The following is a 20543-nucleotide window of genomic DNA, read 5'->3' as shown; positions in this document are numbered from 1 at the left end:
TTTTCTTCTTTCTAAACAAAAGAATAACAATACTCAAAGTCCCTCCTTACTACTTCCTGTGTGTCTCTCATCTGTCTTCCACACTCCCTATGACTCTCTAGGATTACTTTCTATCAACTAGTTGCTAGTGAAGGGACCAGCTCCCCATTTCGGCAGCCTTAACAGCCTAACACGTGCTTGCCTGACCTTGCCTTTGTCACTAGGAGGTCAGATGCCTGTCTTGTGGCAAGGAACCAATCAGAAGTTAGCTGGTGGTGCTATGCTTGATGGCTCTGGGTGTGCTTTATGGACAAGTGCACAGCAATGACTCGAAGAGTATAGCAATCACCCTGGGAGGACCTATGGGCCATAACAACCAGTTGACCAATCAACACAGGGCAAGCCTGGAGGCACACCAATCTTGAGCCTGTGTGTACCCCTAGACACTCCCCTTATGCTGCCCTATAAGATCTCTATGCCGTGGCTTTGCTGTGTCTTTCCTAGCCATTTGCTATGGTGGATGGATGAAAGGCCTGAGCTAACATGGGGTTAGCTGGTTAAACAACTACAATAAAGCCTCGTGCTATTTGCATCAAGCTTTCATCTCCGCATGGTGATTGGAGTGGCCGAGGTCCTGGACCGAGATCCTGGGGGCCTGAGTCTCCGGGGGTTTTCACTAGCTCCACCTCCTGACCCAAGGTTGATTTTATTTAATTTTATTTAATTAATATAAGCACAAAATCAGGGTTCACATTGTGACTGAATGTCCCACATCTCTTCCTTTTTGTATAATAAAAAGGAAAGGTTTTAACTCTAACACAGTAAAACTATATATAATAAGAACAATTATCAGGTAAGAATTACATTTACAGTATCCAGTCCATTTGTATTTGGCAAATTTGGAGAAAATACTCTATTATCTATCCCATCTTGGTGAGTCCAAAGTTTTGTACCTATACCACTTTCTTTCTTTTTTTCTTTTTCTTTTTTGTTTTTCTAGACATGGTTTCTCTGTGTAGCTTTGGAGCCTATCCTGGCACTCGCTCTGAAGACCAGGCTGGCCTCAAACTCACAGAGATCTACCTGCCTCAGCCTTCGGAGTGCTAGGATTAAAGGTGTGTGCCACCAACACCTGGCTTAAACATTTTCTTAAACAACTTAAGCTTTTATGTCTCTCAACCTTATACACTTTACATCTCTTTTGTACATTTTTTTTTCTGAATTTGGTAGCAAGGAAAACTGTAACTCAACTATTTCATCTTCAGCCCCACCAGCTATCTGAAAAGGATAAAATATTGCCTGAGAAAAAGAGGAAAGGCAGAGCAAGTGACTTCCAAAACTACAGAAATGACAAAGACAGCTGGTGCCTGCCTGAACAGTCACCCAAGGTTGATTTTATTTAATTAATGCAAACGGAAACTTGGGGTATAAAGTGATTAAATATCCTGCAACAATCCCAGCCTGACCTTCAACTGGAAAGGTCTCTCCCATATCAGTCTATCAAATGCTAGGATTACAAGCATGGGCCACCATGTTTGACATCATACATGTTTCTGAACAAGTCAATGAAGCAGCCAAGGGCAAAATCACTGACATGGATCAGCAGGCAGAACTAGCATCATGGACTCAGGAATGGAAAATAAGTAATTAAAACAAGCTGAGTCAGAGAAGGGCAGAATACTGTTCTGTAGCTGAAACCTAAGACTAGGCTGAGGAGGGAAAAAAGACAGGTTAAACACTGTTATACCAGTGGGCTATATCCCATAGCCTTTTAAAGAGAGGCAGCTTAGGCTGGACAGATGGCTCAGTGGTTAAGCACATATATCAGGCCTTTTTTCGGGGGGGGGGGCACCAACCAGCTCCCAAATCATGACACAGAGACGGCTTCTTCTTCTTCTTCTTCTTCTTCTTCTTCTTCTTCTTCTTCTTCTTCTTCTTCTTCTTCTTCTTCTTCTTCTTCTTCTTCTTCTCTTTTTCTTCTTCCTCTTCCTCCTCCTCTTCCTCCTCTTCCTCTTCTTCCTCCTCCTCCTGCTGCTGCTGCTTCTCCTCCTCCTTTTTGTCTTCCTCCTCCTTCTTCCTTCTCCTCCTTCTTTTTGCCTGTCACCCTCATTTCCTCCTCAAACCATCCTCCTTCCCTAGCCTTCCTGCTCCCAAGCTGAAGGGACCAGTATCAGCACAAGACAGCCAAGACCAAGTTCTCAGCACAAGTGAGATGACAAAGGGCAGGAAATAAGCCACAAAGACAGGAGATAGAGGACAAGGGAGAAGGGGAAGGGAATAAGTGAGAGGGGGAAGGGATATTTGTTCTGGAGGTAAAAAAGACTGCTTCTGGATAGAGAGAAGACAGACCGATTTATTATTATTTTTAATGCTTGGCCTTAGCTTAGCTCTTTTAGCTTAAATTAACCTGTTTCTCTTTATCTTTTGCCTTGGGGCTTTTTACCTTCTTTCTGTATATCTCACTTTGACTGCTTCTTGTGTCTGCTGGCTGGTGGCTGCCTGACTTCTTGCCCCAGGTATGTTCTCTCTGCCTCCTTCTCTTGTTCTTCCTTCTCTCTGAGCCTAGATTTCTCCTTCTAGTTCTTCTCTCTTCGTGCCAGCCCTGCTATCCTTTCTCCTGCCTAGCTATTGGTTGTTTGGTTTTTTTATTGGAACAATCAGATGCCTTGGGCAGGCAAGGTGAAACAAAAGCAACACATCTTTATGTAATTAAACAAATACAGTATAAACAAAAGTAACACATCTTTACATAATTAAAGTAATATTCCACAACAAGCACACTAATCCATTGTTGTACTTTTTAAAAATGATTTATTTATTTATTATGTATATAGTGTTCTGTCTGTATCTATGTCTGCAGGCCAGAAGAGGGCACCAGATCTCATTACAGATGGCTGTGAGCCACCATGTGGTTGCTGGGAATTGAACTTAGGCCCTCTGGAAGAATAGCCAGTGCGCTAACCTCTGAGCCATCTCTCCATCCCCATTGCTGTATTTTTTAGCAATACAGATTACTTCAAAGCTTCTGTAATTAGAATTGCTAATGCTATTCTATTTTTTAAGTGTGTGTGTGTGTGTGTGTGTGTGTGTGTGTGTGTGATGGCATGCATATAGCTTTCAGTGGACAGCTTATGGAATCAGTTCCCTCTTACCATGTGGATTCCAGGATTTAACTCAGGTTATCAGGCTTGGTGGCAAGTGATGTGGGGATGCCCCTGAGCCATTTCACAGCCTGCTAATGTGGTTTGCAATGCAGGCTCTCCTCCAGTAGTTTTGGCTGCTTCTGTTCCCATCACCATAGGGGCTGTGCTGTGCTGTGCTGAGGTGGAGCCCCTGTAGCTGAGCAAGCCCCCTGCACCATGCTGGTGTATCCCCTTCCATCTGCACCAACCCTGTTCTAGAGGCTACCTTCTTACTCCATGTTACGTGGCCCCATTGCTGTGAAAAGTTTTTCTCCAAAATCTACATGACAATATCTAGTAACCATCGTGAGGCATTGGGAGGTGACTAGGTCATCAAGGAATAGTCCTTGGGATCAAGATAGGAGCCTTCATGAAAGAGGTGCAAGCCCCAGCTCAAGGACACAGTGAGATGGCACTCTATAAACAGAAAGCCCTTACCAAGCACGTATCTGTGTGTCCCCTGATCCTGGACGCTCAGCCTCTACAGTGAGGAACAGATTTCTATTATTTGTAGGTTACCCTCATTTTGTTTTTCTTATATTTCAAAATTATTTTATTATTATTTTTTTATGTGTATGGGTATTTTTCCCTGAATGTATGTCTGTGTACCACGTGAGTGCCTGGTACTTGCAGAGGCTGGAAGAGAGAGTCAGATGCCCTGGAACTGGAATGACAGGCAGTTGTGAGCAGCCAGGTGGGAGCTGTGAATTAAACATGGAGTCTTCTGGAAGGGCAGCCAGTGTTCTTACCACTGAGCCATCTCTCCAGACCCTTGGTGTTTCTTACATGGCAGCTCACACTATGACAGCAATGTTCCTTTCCCAATTTCTCTAGTTTGGGGGTTCCCCTATGCTTTGACCCTTTAATACAGTTCCTCATGTTGTGGTGACCTCAACCATAAAAGCGTTTCATTGCTACTTTGTAACTGTAGTTTTGCTGCTGTAATGAATCATAATGTAAATATGCGACATACAACCAAAGGGGTTTTGATGGGGGAAGTACTTCTGTGTATGTTTGTCTTTTTCATTGTTAAATAAAATACTGTTTGGCCAATGAGACAGCAAGTAGACGGGACTAGGAGTCAAAGAGGATTCTGGGAAATGTAGTAGAGAAGTGCTGATACAGGCAGGAAGTGACATAGCAAGGAGACTCATATTTAAGCGAAGGAGAAACAGGAAGGGCCCTCTTTTCCCCTCTGCTCCTGCTCCAGCCACACAATGTGATCCACCGACAAGGAGGAACGCCAATAAGGCGTCCGATAACATAAGTCTTATAAAATATATAGGTTTATGATAGTTAAGACTGAGCTAACAGATGAGAAGTCCTAGTCATTGGCCAAGCAGCATTGTACCTAATACAAGTCTCTGTGCATTTATTGGGGCCCTAACTCTGGCGGGCGGCTGGCGTATAGTGCACACGTGGAGGTGGGGCTCAGCAGCTTTTGGCAGAAAGATTTATTGTAACAGAGTTTCGACCCACAGGTTGAGAAACCACTGTAGCCCCTTTGTATTTTTTTTTTTTTCCTGCGCCAGGGTTTCTCTGTGGCTTTGAAGGCTGTCCTGAAACTAACTCTTGTAGACCAGACTGGTCTCAAACTCACAGAGATCTGCCTGCCTCTGCCTCCCAAGTGCTGGTACTAAAGGTGTGCCACCAACACCCCTCCTTAGTATTTCTTATACAGCAGTTCACATTAGGGTACTACTGTCCCTTTCCTTATCTCCTACACCAGGAAGAACTTGCTGTTACCAGATTGTCTTCCTGGCTGTCACCTTTCTAATTTCTTTTCCTCTGATTCCTGAGGGGATGTTCTTCAGCAAGGGTCCCAATACACATATGCTTCCTGGCTGCCAGATAGGCAAGGGTCAGAGCTTGCCCTGTCAAGCTTCCCATTGCTGGTGGGCAGCCTCAGAGTTACTCCTTTGACTGCTGTTACAAAAAAACCTGACAAAAGGGAAGGCAGGTTTATATTGGCTCACCGTCTGAGGGTGCAGTCTGTTCAGGAGGAAAGGCATAACTAGCAGAAGTGTGAAGCCCAGAAGCAGAGAGAGATGAGTGCTGGTGTTACACTCATTCCGCTCTTTTTCCTCAGTGTAGGATCCAACCCGTGGAGGGCTCATTTTCATGGTGGGCCTTCCTACCTCACTTAAGCCTCTCTGGAAATGCCCTCCTACAAATAGACTCAGAGGTGTGTCTGCCAGGGGGAGACACAAGTTCCACCACAATTCTTTTGAATATTCAAATGTTCAGTCTGTTTCAGTTTATTACTGGAGGCTGGAGAGATAGCTCAGCGGTTAAGAGTGCTGGCCACTCTTCCCCAAGGCCCACTGGGTTCCCAGCACCCACACCAGATAGCTCACAACTGTCTGTAACTCTAGCTCCAGGGGATCCAGTACACTCTCTGGCCTGCACAGGCACCCACCCGCACAACCACACATACATATAAATAAGTTAAAAAAATATTACGGGGCAAAATAGTATCAAAAACAAAATGGAATTTATTTTAAAATATCTGTATTCTCAATTGTCAGTCTTTTCATAACAGAATTATAATTTTAAAAAACTTACTTCTAAATAATAGCAAATTAATCTGAAATACGTGTTATTTCATCTTTAATATACTTAATCTCAGCTTGGACTATTGTTAAATTAGATATTTTTTCCTTTAAGAAAGAAATTTCTTTCTCTCTTTGAATTAAGTCAGAACCTAGCCTTCCAATACGTAGTGTTAAATCATCTACTAGTGGTTCCAGACGCAAAAAGTCCTTTTTCAGATTATATACCTTTGGTTTTAGATCATTGGCAAAAGCCACTGCTTTCAGAACTTTAGCTCTGTCACTTTCCAAGCTTAAAAATCTATCTGAGTGCTTGTCGAAATCCCCCTGAAGCTCAGATAGCCTCTTGGTGACTGAGTTGATCCTTCTGGAATTTTCACTTGCAGTCCTTCGGAGCGCTGCTGTTCGGTCGATGCTACTTGAGAGAAGATCACCTATATTTTCGACTGTGGCCGTTTCTACTTTTCCGACTTTATTTTCCAGTTCTTGCACAGAGTCTGTTAAAGATGTGACTTCAGTTACTAAACCGGAAATGCGGCGCAGGTCTGTCTTCACACTTGTAATCTTGAGACCCACATCTTTCGCTGTGGAAGTTGTACCTTGGTCTACTTTCATAATATCTTGAGAAAGGCTTGTTACTGTGTTGTTCAATACACCATGTTTCTCAGTTATCCTGCTAGACCAAAGTTTCATCTCATGAACTTCTTCCTGCAGGAGCTTTAGATGAGTCATTATTTGAAAGGCCTTTAGTTGTTCCATGAGAGCTTCACATTTCTGATACTATAAGGAAATATAATACCACAGTGATTAAATTAGTCAAACTTGACATTTAAAATTCAACTTAAAATTCATGTTTTTTTTCTTCTTTTCCTCTTGACTTACTGCTCTTTGGGAAAGCATAAGGTGAAAGACAGCTTTGAAAGAGTCAGCCTTGGGCTGGGGGACTCTATTCCAGAATAGCCTGACTACAAATGACAGCCATCACTCCTGGCTTTTCTTTCTTTGTGGTGTTGGAGACAGAATCAGGCTGCTTGCTGCCAAGCTGCTAACCCCTGGGACCCACATGGTAGAGGGAGACAGCAAACTCCCCAGAGCTGTCCTCTGCCTGCTCCATGCAGTAGCTCTCTACTGACAGGAAAGCAGTTTGATTCAACAACTTCTCATGCTGCATGTTACACGCAAGTAGGATCAGGGCGGTCTCTCATTTTGGGGTGTTTGTTATTTAGTTTTGGAAGCAGATTGGTAAGAAACTCAGAAAAAAGATGTGGAACAAAAAGAAAGCATGAAGGTTGAAAACATTTTTCATAAGGTATGCAGTATACAGTCTAACCTTCAGACATCAGGTGTTTCTCTAGAGTATTCATTTCTTCAATGTTTTTGGTGGGTCACCATTCTTAGATTGTACTGGCTTACTCAGTTACCTTTTGGAGATTATTTTGGCTCACATACTATCTAAGGAAAAAATGTAATATGCTCAGTCTTTTCTGTGTGTAGGTTGGAAGTCAATGTGTGTCTCAAGTGTTTTCTACTATTGCTCTTCACTCCTTCCTTCCTTCCTTCCTTCCTTCCTTCCTTCCTTCCTTCCTTCCTTCCTTGCTTTCTTTTTTGGAGACAGGGTCTCACTATGTACCTTTGGGCTGAAATGTCCTATGTAGACCAGATCCATTTGCCTTTGTCTCCTGAGAGCTGAGATCAAAGGCTTGTGCCACCACACATGGCACTACCTTATTTTTTGAGACAAAGTCTCTGTATGACCATGGAGCTCAACAATTGGCTTGATTGACCGGCCAGGAGGCTCTTAGGTTCATCCTGTCTCCATCAAGAGCTGGAATTCCAGACACACCCTCTGTACCCAATTAAAAAATATTTATTATGTATACAGTGTTCTGTTTGTATGCATGCCTGAATGCCAGAAGAGGGCATCAGGTCTCATTATAGATAGTTGTGAACTGCCAAGTGGTTGCTGGAAATTGAACTCAGAACCTCTGGAAGAACAGCCATTGCTCTTAACCTTTGAGCCATCTCTCCAGCCCTCTATATCCAATTTACCAATATTTGAAAAAAAAGTTTTTTTTTTTTCATGCGTGTATACCTGTGTTAGTTTGGGTATACTACATAGATCAGGACCCCAGAGCCTCAGATGCCTTGGAAATGGAATTACAGGGAGCTGTGAGTCTCCATGTGGGTACTGGGAGCTAAATCTGAATCCTCTGCAAGCACTCTTAGCCACTGAACCATCTACACCCCTCTACACCCAAATTTTATGTGGGTGGTAGGGATCCAAACTCACGTTCTCAGCTTTATCCACTGATCTATATCCTTGGTTGCCAGAATAGTGTTTTGAATGCAGATTTAAAAAGCAGTGACTGGCTGGGTGTTGGTGGCTCACGCCTTTAATCCCAGCACTCGGGAGGCAGAGGCAGGCGGATCTCTGTGAGTTCAAGGCCAGCCTGGTCTCCAGATCAAGTGCCAGGATAGGCTCCAAGGCTACACAGAGAAACCCTGTCTTGAAAAACAAAACAAAACAACAACAACAACAAAAAAGCAGTGACTGTAACAGAAGGTTTACGGTGATCTGCTGAAATGAGTTAGACCAGTTAATTCAAGGTAGCGAGTCTCCCTCTTTGCTCCATCACATGTTTGGCTTCAGTGTATATTTGACTTTTGTCTTCAGTAGCTTTATGCTCTGTCAATGATTGGTGGAGTAGGTGACCCAGAATGTGTTTTTGATAGAGAAGTCTGTTTGTGATAAGGTTATTTGGAGCACAACATTAATGAGTAGCTACAAAGAGGAAGGAAATCAAGTAGCAATTATAAAATATTTTATTTTTAGGGATCTCAGTTTTTAATACACTTATTTGCTAAGAATCTTCCCCTGGGTGAGAGGACTAGAAGGCTCTCTTTTGTCTATTTTATCACTAGGCTGTCATTAGCTAAGGTATCTACTTGTGTGGAGTAAGCATAGCTTAATAGTATGGCTTGACTAAGACATCTTAGAAAGAGCTCACTCTTAGGAGGCTGGGTCACTAGGGAGCTGCTTTGATTCATTTAGTGGCTTGGAAAAGGATTTAATATTAACTTCTAAAATGGAAACTCAATGCAATGTGCTAACAGACTAGAAATGGTGAAAGCCTTTTTTTTTTTTTTTTTTTTTCTTTTGCTACACTCTTCTTCCTCTTCTCTCCTTCCCGTCCTTTTCCGTGCTGGAGTTCAGGACCTTGCATGTGATAGGCAGGTACTCTCCTCTAAGCTACATCCCTAGCTATCCCTTTAAATTGGTGAATGAATGTATGTATGCATGTGTGTGTATCTATGTATGCATGTGTGTATGCATGCATGCATGCATGTGTATGTATGTGTGCATGTGTGTATGTATGTGTATATGTATGCATGCATGTGTATGCATGTATGTATGTATGTGTGTATGTATGCATGTATGTGTGTGTATGTATTGTATATGTGCATGTGTATGTACGTGTGTGTGTGTGTATGCATGTGTGTGCATGAATGTATTACGTATGTACGTGTGCATGTGTGTATGTATGCGTGCGTGCGTGCGTGCGTGCGTGCGTGCGTGCGTGCGTGCGTGTGTGTGTGTGTGTATGTGTGCGCATGTAGAGACAGAGTCTAAGGCAGCCCAGGCCGACCTTGAGCGCTCTATGTAGTTGAAGATGACCTTGAATTTATGATCTTCTTGCTTCCATCTTCCAAGTGTTCAGGCCTGGTTTTATTCCATGCTGGGGATAGAATCCAGTGCTTCAGGAATGCTAGGCAGACACTCTATTAGTTGAGCCATATCTCCAACCCCTCCTGTAATTCAAACAATCTTTTTTTTTTTTTTTTTTTTTTTTTACTATATAATGTGTATGGGTGTTTTGTCTGCATGTGTGTCTATGTACCATGTACATGTCTGGTGCTTGAGGAGGTCAGAATGGAGCACAGAATGCCCTGGAACTGGAGTCACAGTTGTGAACTGCCATGTGGGTGCTGGGATAGGATCCATGTCCTCTGGAAAAGCAGTCAGTGCCTATGAAGGCCAAAGGAGGATACTGGATCCCCTAGAGTTGGGATTATAGGTGACTGTGAACAGCTTTATGCAGCTGCTGGGAACTGAACTCTGGCTCTCTGCAGGAACAACATGCACTCTTAACCACAGAGCTATCTCTTCAGCCTCTCTTTCTGCAAAGCTTTTGCTGTTAGTGTCCTGCCATGTAGCCCAGCTTAGCCATGAACTTGGACTCTTCTGCTTCAACTTGGAGTTACAGACATGCCCCACCATGCCTAGCTGTAAAACTGCTTTATCTGTGCTGAAATTTTTAAATAAATGGACAGTACTCTCTAAAAGCAATTGATATAAAATTTATTATCAATTACAGATATACAAAATATGTGTATTAGAAAATAGTAATTTTCATAAAGCACAACAAAGTGAAGCCTGGGCCATTACATTTACCTGTGACCCCTATACTTGAAATGTAGAAGTAGAAAGATGGTGAGTAAAGACTAGTCTGAGCTACATATTGAGAGCCTGTCTCAGAAATAAAATAAAAAGCTCCAAAACACACAACAACAAAACAAAGGAAGATTCAGTTAATGTATCTAGATCTCTCCAATGACAATTTTGTTAAATAGGAAATTAAAAACATTTATAATTATTTTATGCATATGATCTGTGCACCACATGCATGTATGTCATGCCTGGTAACTGCAGAAGTCAAAAGAATGTGCCAGATACCCTGGAAGCTGAGTTACAGATGGTTATGAGCCATTATGTGGACGCTGGGAATCAACCCAAGTCTTCTGCAAGAACAACCAGTGCTCTTAACCATTGAGTCATCGCTTCAGCCCCAGGACAAATTTCTTCTTTTGGTTTTTCTATACAGAATTTCTTTGTGTAGCTTTGGCTGTCCTGGCATTTTCTCTATAGACTAGGCTGGCCTCTAACTCACAGAAATTCTCTTGCCTCTGCCTCCTGAGTGCTGGGATTAAAGGTGTGTGCCACCACTGCCCAGCTTGCAAATTTCTTAGGAAAGGAATAAAGAGACACATATTTGACAGTTTTCTCATGTAACATTTGTACCCTTCTCTGTCTTCCGGTGCTGGTATTACAGGTAGCACTGCTAGCCACAGCCTTTTATGTCAGCTGGGTAAAGTCAGGTCTTCATGCTTTCACAGCAAGCACTTCACTTATGAGCTCTCTCTCTCCTAGCCTTATTATTATTGTTATTTTTTGAGACAGTCTCAGTATGTAGGACAGGTAGCCTTGAACTTATAGATCTGCTTGCCTTTGCCTCCTGAGTGCTGGGATTTAAGGCATGTGCCACCATACCTAGCTCCAGCTCTCATTTTTTAAAAATTAAAATCAGTATGTAAAACAAACTGAGTTTCATAAGTTGGGGAATCTTTAAAATAATGACAAATATGTCATAATTATCACAATTTATTGTTGTGTTGTTTTATCTTTAAAGCAGGCTCAGGCTTATTGACATATTTTTAAGTATCTCTTGGTTGTATTTAGTAAACTCTAGTGTCACATAGTTCAAACTTCAGAAATTAAAGTCCAGGTTCACAAAGGTACTCCGTGAGCTCAAACTTCAAAGCATAACCAGTTAATAGAAAAGGCTATTTTTGAGGATAAAGTAAGAACATATTTACATTTTAAACTTCTTCTAAGTATCTGTAACACAGTTTAGAACCTTTGCAAAAAGGAAAATACTTGCCAGGTGCCATGGTTTTCAGAATGTGGTGTTACCTCTTCACAGAAGAACCCCCAGGCTCTCCTGCAGGCATATTACCTTTTATTTTACATAAAATTCCTATGAACTTGGTTGTCTGAATATAAATAACTGGCAGAGGCAGGTGTGTTATCAACTGACTGCAAGAACAGGTGACAGAAAAGGCATAAGAAACAGACATAGCTTTGAAAAACAGAAAACTAGGGTCACATGGTGAAATGTAAATGGTCTCAATATTTGCTACAGTATCTGTAGCTCACTCTATATATCTATCTATCTAGTATAATAAAGATAATTCATAATGATGTCTATTAATTATTGGAAAGGCATGTAAATATTAAATATATTGTCTAAAATGTATAACAATATATATTTTAGAACTATTTCTTTCTGTCTTCCTTTCTTTTCTTTTCCTTTTTTTTTTTGTTTTTTTGAGCCTATGTTTCTCTTTGTGTGTGTAGCCCTGGCTGTCCTGGAACTCCCTCTGTAGACCAGGCTGGCCTTGATCCACCTGCTGCTGCCTCTGTGTGCTGGGATTAAAGGTGTGTGCCACCACCTCCCAGGAGAACTATTTCTCTTCAAGATGGTGAAAATCAGTTTTCAATCTTAAAAGATAAACGTTTGATTATGTGTACACTCCCTGTGGCCCATCCTCCGCTTATTCTCTAGGAAAGTGGGGCAGGGCAAATGAGTGGAACTGTACAGCTGACCCATTTCCACTTAGTAATAGAGTCCAGGAAGAGATGGGCAGTGGACCTAATGGTCACCAGCTCCCTTATTTTCTAGGTTATATTTCTCCAAAGTCTCCTTTTCCTTTGCACTTGAATATGCTATGAAATCGTGAACTTTCCCTTTTAGAACAACCAGTTCATTTTGCATCTTTAATATGCTATTGTCATACTGAATTCCCTCAAGGGTTTTCTGCATCTCCATTATTTCAGACACTGCCCTTAGCATATCATCTTCCATGTTGAACATCTGCATAGTAAGGTCTTCCATTTTCTTTTCTGTCCCCATCAGATCCTGGGACACTCTGAGAACAGAGTGGATTGCATTTTCTATAGCTGGCAAATGTGCCTTGCATTCTTCAACTTTGGGTTCGTAGTTGGAAAGTTTATTGGTCAGATCTTCATCTCTGGCTAGGAGTGAGTGCTGTTCTTCTTCTAGCTTCTCAACTGCTTTTGTGTCAGAGCTGAGCTGTGCCTCTACTTGGAGAAGATCTTCCTCTTCTTGCCTGCTTACTGTTCTGATGTTTCGTAGTGTACTGTCTTCCAAATCTTTTAGCCGTTTGGTGAGCAATTTCATTTTTTGCTCAGCTGAATTAATTTTCATGGTAACTTGAGAATGTATATGCTTTGCTTCTGATTTGAAAATGGTTGTATTATCGCTCATTTCTGCCAGAGTTCTCTTCCAGAAATCTGTAATGTTCTGGAATTTCTCATTAAGGTTTTGCATCTTTTGTGTGAGCATCTCATCACTATTCTCAATGTCATGTATGGATCTTTGGAGTCCAGATACTTCCTGTTCAAACTGGGTCATCAAAGCCATGGATGCTGTAGCTTCCTGCAGGATACTTTCAGTAGACTCAAGCTGCATTTATGACACAAACAATCCCGAGCTACTTAATCACTTTTATATTAGAGAAACATTTTTTTAACAATCAGGAGCATAACATATACAAGGTTCAAATTCCGAAATTATTTAACTACATCAGAATCACATGGACAGAAAATTTATCACTATTAGTTTTTGACAAATTTAATAGAGTAGCCCTATGTTGGAAAAATGTATACTTAACTCATAATCCTAGTTATTTAACATACCTTTTTCATGAGGGCACAGCAAAAGAAATGTTAACATTTTTGAAGTATACTGGAGTTTCTTTTTTCTTGAAAATGGAAAGGAACATAGATGTCATTTTTATGGCTATTTGGCTTTCAGGAAACTGCAACAGTGTAAAATTTGCTACTTCTCCTAAATCCTGTGATTTTTGACATTTCTGACTGAATCATTATTATTATTTTTGCTAACCTCTTCCAGAGAAAGAACTAGAATTGGATTGTAAAAAAGCAAACATGAATTCTTATAAAAGTAGTTGAGACAAGTTACCTCAAATGGCAGTGTTTATTTGCAGATCAGGATAAGCCTCTAGGATCTCTTAGAATGGGCTGGGATATTTGGAAGGGTCATGTCATGGACTTCACTAGTCTCTACCCTCATATGGATAAGAGTTTTAGAGATTATGAAAAGACCCAGGAATAATTATTTAAGCTATCAAATGTTTGCCGCACTGTCCTGAGACAGGACACAGTTCTGGCCTGCAGCAACTTAGTTAGGAAGCAAAGCATTCTGCATGCACTACAACAAGGGGAAACATACGGAAGTCCTCAGGCATAGTCCTGACTCAGACGTCAGTGACTGGGCACAGTATTCCAGAAGTACTATGTAATATTCCTTCCAGGAAGAGACCATGTCTTATATTTTTATTGTGGTTGTTTTTGTCCCAAATATCAAGAGTACAAAGAACACATTTCTTTTTTTTTTTTACATTTTAAATTTTATTTGCATACATGTTTTGCTGCCATGTATGTATGTGCACTGTGTGTATGCAGTGCTACAGACATCAGAACAAGGCATGGTGGAACTGGAGTTATAGATGGCAGTGAGCCACCATGTGGGTGCTGGGAACTGAACATACGTCCTCTGGTAAGGCAGCCAGTACTCTTAACCACTGATATGTGTCTGAAGCACCCAGGATCACATTCTTGATGAATATGGAAGATGATATTCTGAGTCAGTATCTAAAATAATGGAGATGCAGGAATCCCTCAAGGGAATTCAGTATGGCAATAGCTTTCTGGGACCATCTGAACAAAGATTGGTCTAGAACTTGCTATGTAGAACAGGCTCTCCTTGAACTCAGAGATTTACCTGCCTCAGCCTACAGAGTGCTGGGATTAAAGGTGTGTACTACATGTCCAGCTAGAGCAACCATACTTTCAGTGCTTTCCAGGAACTAATTTGGATTTTGGGGAGAATGTCAAGAAATAGGAAGCCCACGTAGGAGTTAAAATAATGAGAGTTTAAAGAAGCTTTGACCTAAAGTGTGAGCATGGTAGTAGTGAAGATGAGTGCATCTCCCCCAAGCAAGTAAATTAATGGATTACCTTGTCTGAAATTAAACTGATTTTATTCTGTAGTCCTTGAAACTCTCTGCTTTCTATTTGCAGTAACTGGTATTGGTTTTCCATCTTGGAAATTTTTTCTGTTTGTTGAAATACAATCCTGGAAAAGAAGAAAATAATGCCTATCACTGACTTCTGATAAGAACAATATGAATTCTCAAATGGCCGCTGCAGTGCTTGTCAGCTGAGTTTACCATTCAGGTGGCCTACTGTGTGGCAGGGGATGGGATTGACCCAATGCAAAGATGAGTCAACATTGCCTCTCTTCAGGGTTCATAGCTCAGTGAGTGAGGCCGAGTGGCATCTCTAATAGATGTACAAAAAAGAAATATTTTGGAAGATATCAGGATTGAACTATTTGGAATAAAAACTATGATCTCAACCCCCAGCACTACTAAGCTATTGCCCCTCAAACTATCATCCAGACTGTGGTATGCTTGCCTGTAATTGTATTATTTAGGGAGGTAGAGACAGGAGGACCATAAGTTCAAGGCCATCCTCCATTACATAGTTGAAGCTTAAAGGCCAACTGGGGTGACATGAGACTCTGTCTATAGAAAAAGTTATAAAGAGATAAAAATACAGAAGAGGGCCATTGTTCAAGTGATAGAATAGTAAAGCAGGCTGTAAAAACTGTATTTGGTTCTACTCAACCATATGCTCATAGGTATACTGTAGACGTCATTCTAAAATGATGGCTCAGGGGTATATATAGGGAGATGGCTCAGGGTAAAGAGCTTGTCATGTAGGCATGAGGACCTGAGCATGAATGATCCCCAGCACCCACATAAAAAGCTGGGCTTGGTTATACCCTTGCAATCCCAGAGTCAAGAAAGCAGACACATGAGAACCAGTCAGCCATAGCAGATCTTGGTGGGAAACCCTGTCTCAAAAAACAAGGTTGCTGGCTTCTGAAGAGAGATGATAGAGGTTGACCTCTGGCCTCCACACACATGCACATGCACTCACATGCACACCCACACACCCACACACCTACACATAAAATGAAATCAGGGCAGAGGGTATAGCTCAGTGGTAGGTAGGGTGCTTATCTGACATGTCAAAGACCTCAGGTTTGAAGCCAGCACATATGCAAACAAAACAGGAGTTTTCTCTTCATCTGGTAAATAGTAAAGAGAGAAGCAAAAAAGAAAAAAAAAACAAAACCAAAGCTATCCTTGGGCTGGAGAGATTGCTTGCTCAGTGGATGAGGGCACCAGGCTGCTCTTCTGGAGGAATTACTATGTGTGTGGTTACCTATACCACTCCTGGTGAGGAGAGGTCTAAGGGCAACCTTTGGATGTTGGTTCTTTCCTTCCACCATGTAAGCCCCAGAGGTTGTACTTACCACATTTGGTGGTAAATACCCTTGGGCCATTTCACATGCCTTAATTCTAACATTTTAACTCTCTGAAAGCACACTATTATTTATTTGTGAATGTGTGTATGATAGCTAATATTGGTTGTCAACTTGCCTACATCTGGAATCCACTAAACCCAAGCTTCTGTTACTCCTGTGAGGGATTTTCTTAATCAGTTTATTTGAAGGAGGGAGACTCACCCTAAGTCTGGGCCACTCCTGGTGGCAGCCCACATAAAAGGTTATGGAAGATGGAAACTTTGCTTTTTGCCTGCTTTCTGACAAGTTTATCTATTCTGTTGCTGAGGCTGGTATTAAATTCAGCTTCTTTAGGATTCCAATGTAGACTATAGACCAGCATCTCTCTAGGAATCCTCCAGTGTTTCAGTGCCACATTTAGACTACTGAGATATCCAGTCTCAAGTATTGAACAATCACTGTATTCTCAGACTTTCTGTTGTGAGACAGCCACTGGACTACCCAGAACACAATCCATAAGCCAGTCTAACAAACTATATATATATATATATATATATATATATATGTATATATGTATAAACACACACATTTTTTATATATATATCTATATATCTATCACATACATACATACATACATACATACATACATGCATACATACATATATATATCCTAACAATTCTGTGCTTTAGAGAACTCTGTGTGTGTGTTTTCTCATTGAGACCAAGTTTCTGTGTAGCCCCGGCTGTCCTGGAACGAACTCACTCTGTAGACCATATTTTACATTGGTATGGATTTCTGTATATTGATACAAATTTAAGGTTATTTTTGTTAGAACATACTCTATACTGTGGTGATATATTATTTATGATTTAATAAAGCTTTCATGAGGGTTCAGGATGCAAAGCCAGCAAGGAACTATAGAGATCAGGCAGTGGTGATACACACCCTTAATCCCAGCCACCATACTACCTAGCCATAGGGTTGGTGTTGGTGGCACACACTCTTAAACCCAGGACTCAGGAGACAGGCAGACTGATCTAACTGAGTTACACAAAACTGACCCAGTCCTAAAGAGAAACAGCTCACACAAAGGTGATCTCAGCACTTGGGATCACATGCCTTTAATCTCAGCACTAGGGAGGTATAAAAAGAAGAAAAGGGTCTCATGAGAGAATTTGTCTCTAGCCAAGTTGAGGAGAGGCAGCAGTCTAGGACCGCAGTCTGAGGCTTGGTGAAAACAGGATTGCCATTTCAGTCTGAGGTACAGGAAAGAGCTAGTGGCAAGTTGCTTTGCTTATCTGACTCTCAGCTTGAATCCCAATATTTGTCTCATGTTACACTATATGTTTCTACTCTTTGTTTAACATATTTTTGTATATTTAAACAAATTAAGGTTTTTTTGTTAAGCTGTATATATTTCTACTCTTAAGATATTGTACCTATGCAGCTCATTTAAAATATGTAATGTATAATTAAGAAATACAGGTTAGTCGTTAGTCATCTATAATAATCAAACTTGTAGTTGTGTTAGATACGTTTTTTAAAGGTTAAATAGAGATATATTTTAGATAGACAGGTGGTCTTTAAACACTTCAGACACCTTCAGAATATGGCATTTAACATGTGTCAATAACCTAAGGCTTTCATGACAATGAGACACGTCTGCTCCTGGCAGTACCAATTTACTTCAAAAAAGGATGCTGGGCATTGAAGAACCTCCAAATAGAGTTTGTTTTTGTTGTGGCAAAGTTAGCTACTGGGCAATAAAGTGCCCTTGCCTTAATTGCTGACAGTATGCTGTCCAAATTGGACAAACAGGGCACAAAAGAAAGCGATTGCTAAATTTTGCCAAGACAAGGTACAACAGTCCTTCAAACTTCTTGCTTCACAGAAAAGTCTGTCAAATATTCTAGGTCTGTAAGGCTGAAGATGGATAGCCCAATGTTGCTGGGGAAACTTGGGTTCAGGTAGCTAGATGTCTTTGTCATTTCTATATTTTTGAAAGTTGTTTACTATGCACTTCCTGTTTACTCAGGTAATAAATAGATCCTTCTTGGGTCTGTGTTGGGGCTGAAGATTAGACGTTACAGTTACAGTTTTCCTTGTTACCAAATTCAGAAGAGAAACTTTACAAAGGACGTTTAAAGTATGTAAAGTTGAGAGACATAAAGGCTTAAATTGTTTATCTAAGAAAATGTTTTGAGGTCTAAAAAATAGTTTTGGGTTGGTAATATAAGTTAAGATAGAAAGGGAATTAGGTCAGGTGGTGGCATGGAAGTCAGAGGATAGCTTTTAGGACTGGATTCTCTTCTTCCCACTGTGTGGCTGTAGGGGATGAAATTCAGGTCTTCTTTGGCTTTGCAGGGCAAGTGCCATTACCAGATAAGTCATCTTGCTGGCCCTACTGAAAATTTTTTTGAACTCTAATAGAGTTACTGAAAAGCTGAATGCTTTGTGATATAGTTTACTTCATGAATTATGAGGCTTTCTCTAATTAATGGGAACTACATTAATAAATTTAGCAGCTAAAACCATTTTTATAAAGCCTCAACTCTCCTAATGCTGTGACCCTTTATTACAGTTCTTCATGTTGTGGGGACCCCCCAACCATAAAATTACTTTGATTGCTACTTCATAACTATAGTTTTGCTATTGTTATGAATCATAATTTAAATATCTAATATGTGACCCCAAAGGGGCTGTGACCTACAGGTTGAGAACCACTGCCCTAGAGTGAACCAACTCAGTTATATTACAATGTAACAAGCCTTCTTTTCCTTAAAAAAGCTCACACATTTTTAAGGCATGAGTAGTTTATTTAAAACTGCAAATCCAACACATTTATTATCTCAGGATCAAAATTAATATCTTCCACAAATATTAATACCATCATTAAATAAAATTCTTTTAAAAGAGAACAATGATCCCCATTTCATTTTAACAAATTTTTATTAACCGGAAGAAAAAAAAAAACCCAAAAACCCAACAGACCAATATTCAAACATCGTATGGTAGCCAATGCCTGTAATCTTAGAACTTGGGAGGTAGAGACAGGAGGAGCAGGGGTTCAATATGATCCTTAGCTACATAGTGAGTTCCAGTCCAGCCTAGGCTACCTATGATCCTGAGCTACATAGTGAGTTCCAGTCCAGCCTAGGCTACCTATGATCCTGTCTCAAAAAAACCCAACTACTTGGGCTGGAGAGATGGCTCAGAGGTTAAGAGCACTCACTGGCTGCTCTTCCGAAGGCCCTGAGTTCAATTCCCAGCAACCACATGGTGGCTCACAACCATCTATTGTGGGATCTGGCGCCCTCTTGTGGCACGAAGAGACACATGCAGGCAGAATAAATAAATTAAAAAAAACCAAACAAACCATGTACCCTCCAAAACCCCAGGATTTGGAGTGTTACCAGTAAACTAAAATGGAAATGTACTAGCATCAAAAATATTCTAGCCTGAAGGATATCTAGAGTCTCTTCTGAGTTTCTCTTACTAAATTATTGATGATGAAAAACGTAATAAGGTATCAGTCTTGTTATGAAGATGAAGTAGGTTATTCCTAAGAAATATGGAAGAACACAATCGGTCTTACTTAAAGATTATTTCATATTACACTAATGCATCACCAATATATGCTTGGCTTGAAAACTATGAATATTTAGGCTTAAGTGAGAACAAGTGTCCTTTACAGCGCTACATACCATTCAACCTGTTACTTAGGAGTTAAGACTACAGTCTCCGGGTTAGAGACGGCTTGAATGTTAAGAGCATGCATGTCTGTGGCTTACAACTATTTGCAACCTCAGCTCCTGGGATCTGACACCCTCTTGTGGGCTCCTTGCGCACCTGCACACAGGTGCACATACACACTGACACACATACATAAATAAAAATAAATCTTTAAAAAAGGACTACAGTTTTAATGTAGGCACATTGCTCTAAATAGGAGAAAGACTCATGAGCATTTGTTGCTCACCAACAACAAACTTGTTATTTTTTTTTAGGCTGCAGACATTTCTCTTGTGTGCTTTTTGTGGGCACAAAGCTGCAGAGTGGACGGGAAGTAGCGGTTTTTAGCTATGTGCAAACCTGTGGCGTGTGTACAGCAGGCGCGGAATAAAGCGTGGGCCGAGTCTCGGGTGACTCCTTCCCAAACTTTCGGGGGCATCGACAGGAGCATGCTGGCAGAACAGAGTTAAAGGAGCGCATTCAAGCGAGAGTGGGTTGGCGCCCACGCGAGGCTCGACCCACCGCCTGCGGCATCGAGCACTTACCAGGCCAGGCCGAGGCACGCCGCCAGCGATAGCAGGCTGAGCCCGGTGCGAGGGTCCGCCCAACCCGCGCCGCCCCGCGCCTCGGGGTTCTTCCTGCCGTCGCTCAGCTTCTCGGGCTCAGCGGCAGGCCCCTTGGGCCCCGGCTTCTTCCGGCTCTTTACCTCGGACATGTCTGGCACCCTGAAAATCTCCAAGCCGGGCGGCCTTACCGGGGTACCGATGGACGTGGCTGCAGCGCGGCTTCAGGAGCCTCGCCCACCTCCCAGGATGGGCCCCGCCTACCAGCCGGCTCC

The 20543-nt window shown here is 41.4% G+C and overlaps 1 protein-coding gene across 2 annotated transcripts; it reads right to left on the bottom strand.

Annotated features, from left to right (window-relative positions):
* Window positions 1-5633: 5633 nt before the first annotated feature.
* On the bottom strand, window positions 5634-20536 carry Ikbip (IKBKB interacting protein). 2 transcript variants are annotated; one of them, XM_027392617.2, is made up of 3 exons: window positions 20251-20536; window positions 14616-14733; window positions 5634-6493 (listed from the first exon to the last, which is right to left on the bottom strand). In XM_027392617.2, the coding sequence occupies exons 1-3, from the start codon at window positions 20418-20420 to the stop codon at window positions 5744-5746; spliced, it is 1038 nt and encodes a 345-aa protein (XP_027248418.1). In that variant the 5' UTR covers window positions 20421-20536; the 3' UTR covers window positions 5634-5743. The 2 variants fall into 2 exon arrangements, with proteins under 2 accessions (XP_027248418.1, XP_027248417.1); XM_027392616.2 differs by lacking the exon at window positions 5634-6493 and adding an exon at window positions 10053-13038 and having other exon boundaries at window positions 20251-20531.
* Window positions 20537-20543: the final 7 nt, after the last annotated feature.

Source organism: Cricetulus griseus (genome assembly GCF_003668045.3).
Source record: "Cricetulus griseus strain 17A/GY chromosome 1 unlocalized genomic scaffold, alternate assembly CriGri-PICRH-1.0 chr1_0, whole genome shotgun sequence".
Taxonomy (NCBI): Eukaryota; Metazoa; Chordata; class Mammalia; order Rodentia; family Cricetidae; genus Cricetulus; species Cricetulus griseus.
Note: the sequence above shows the minus strand (reverse complement) of the source record. Positions and strands in the feature narration are given on the sequence as shown.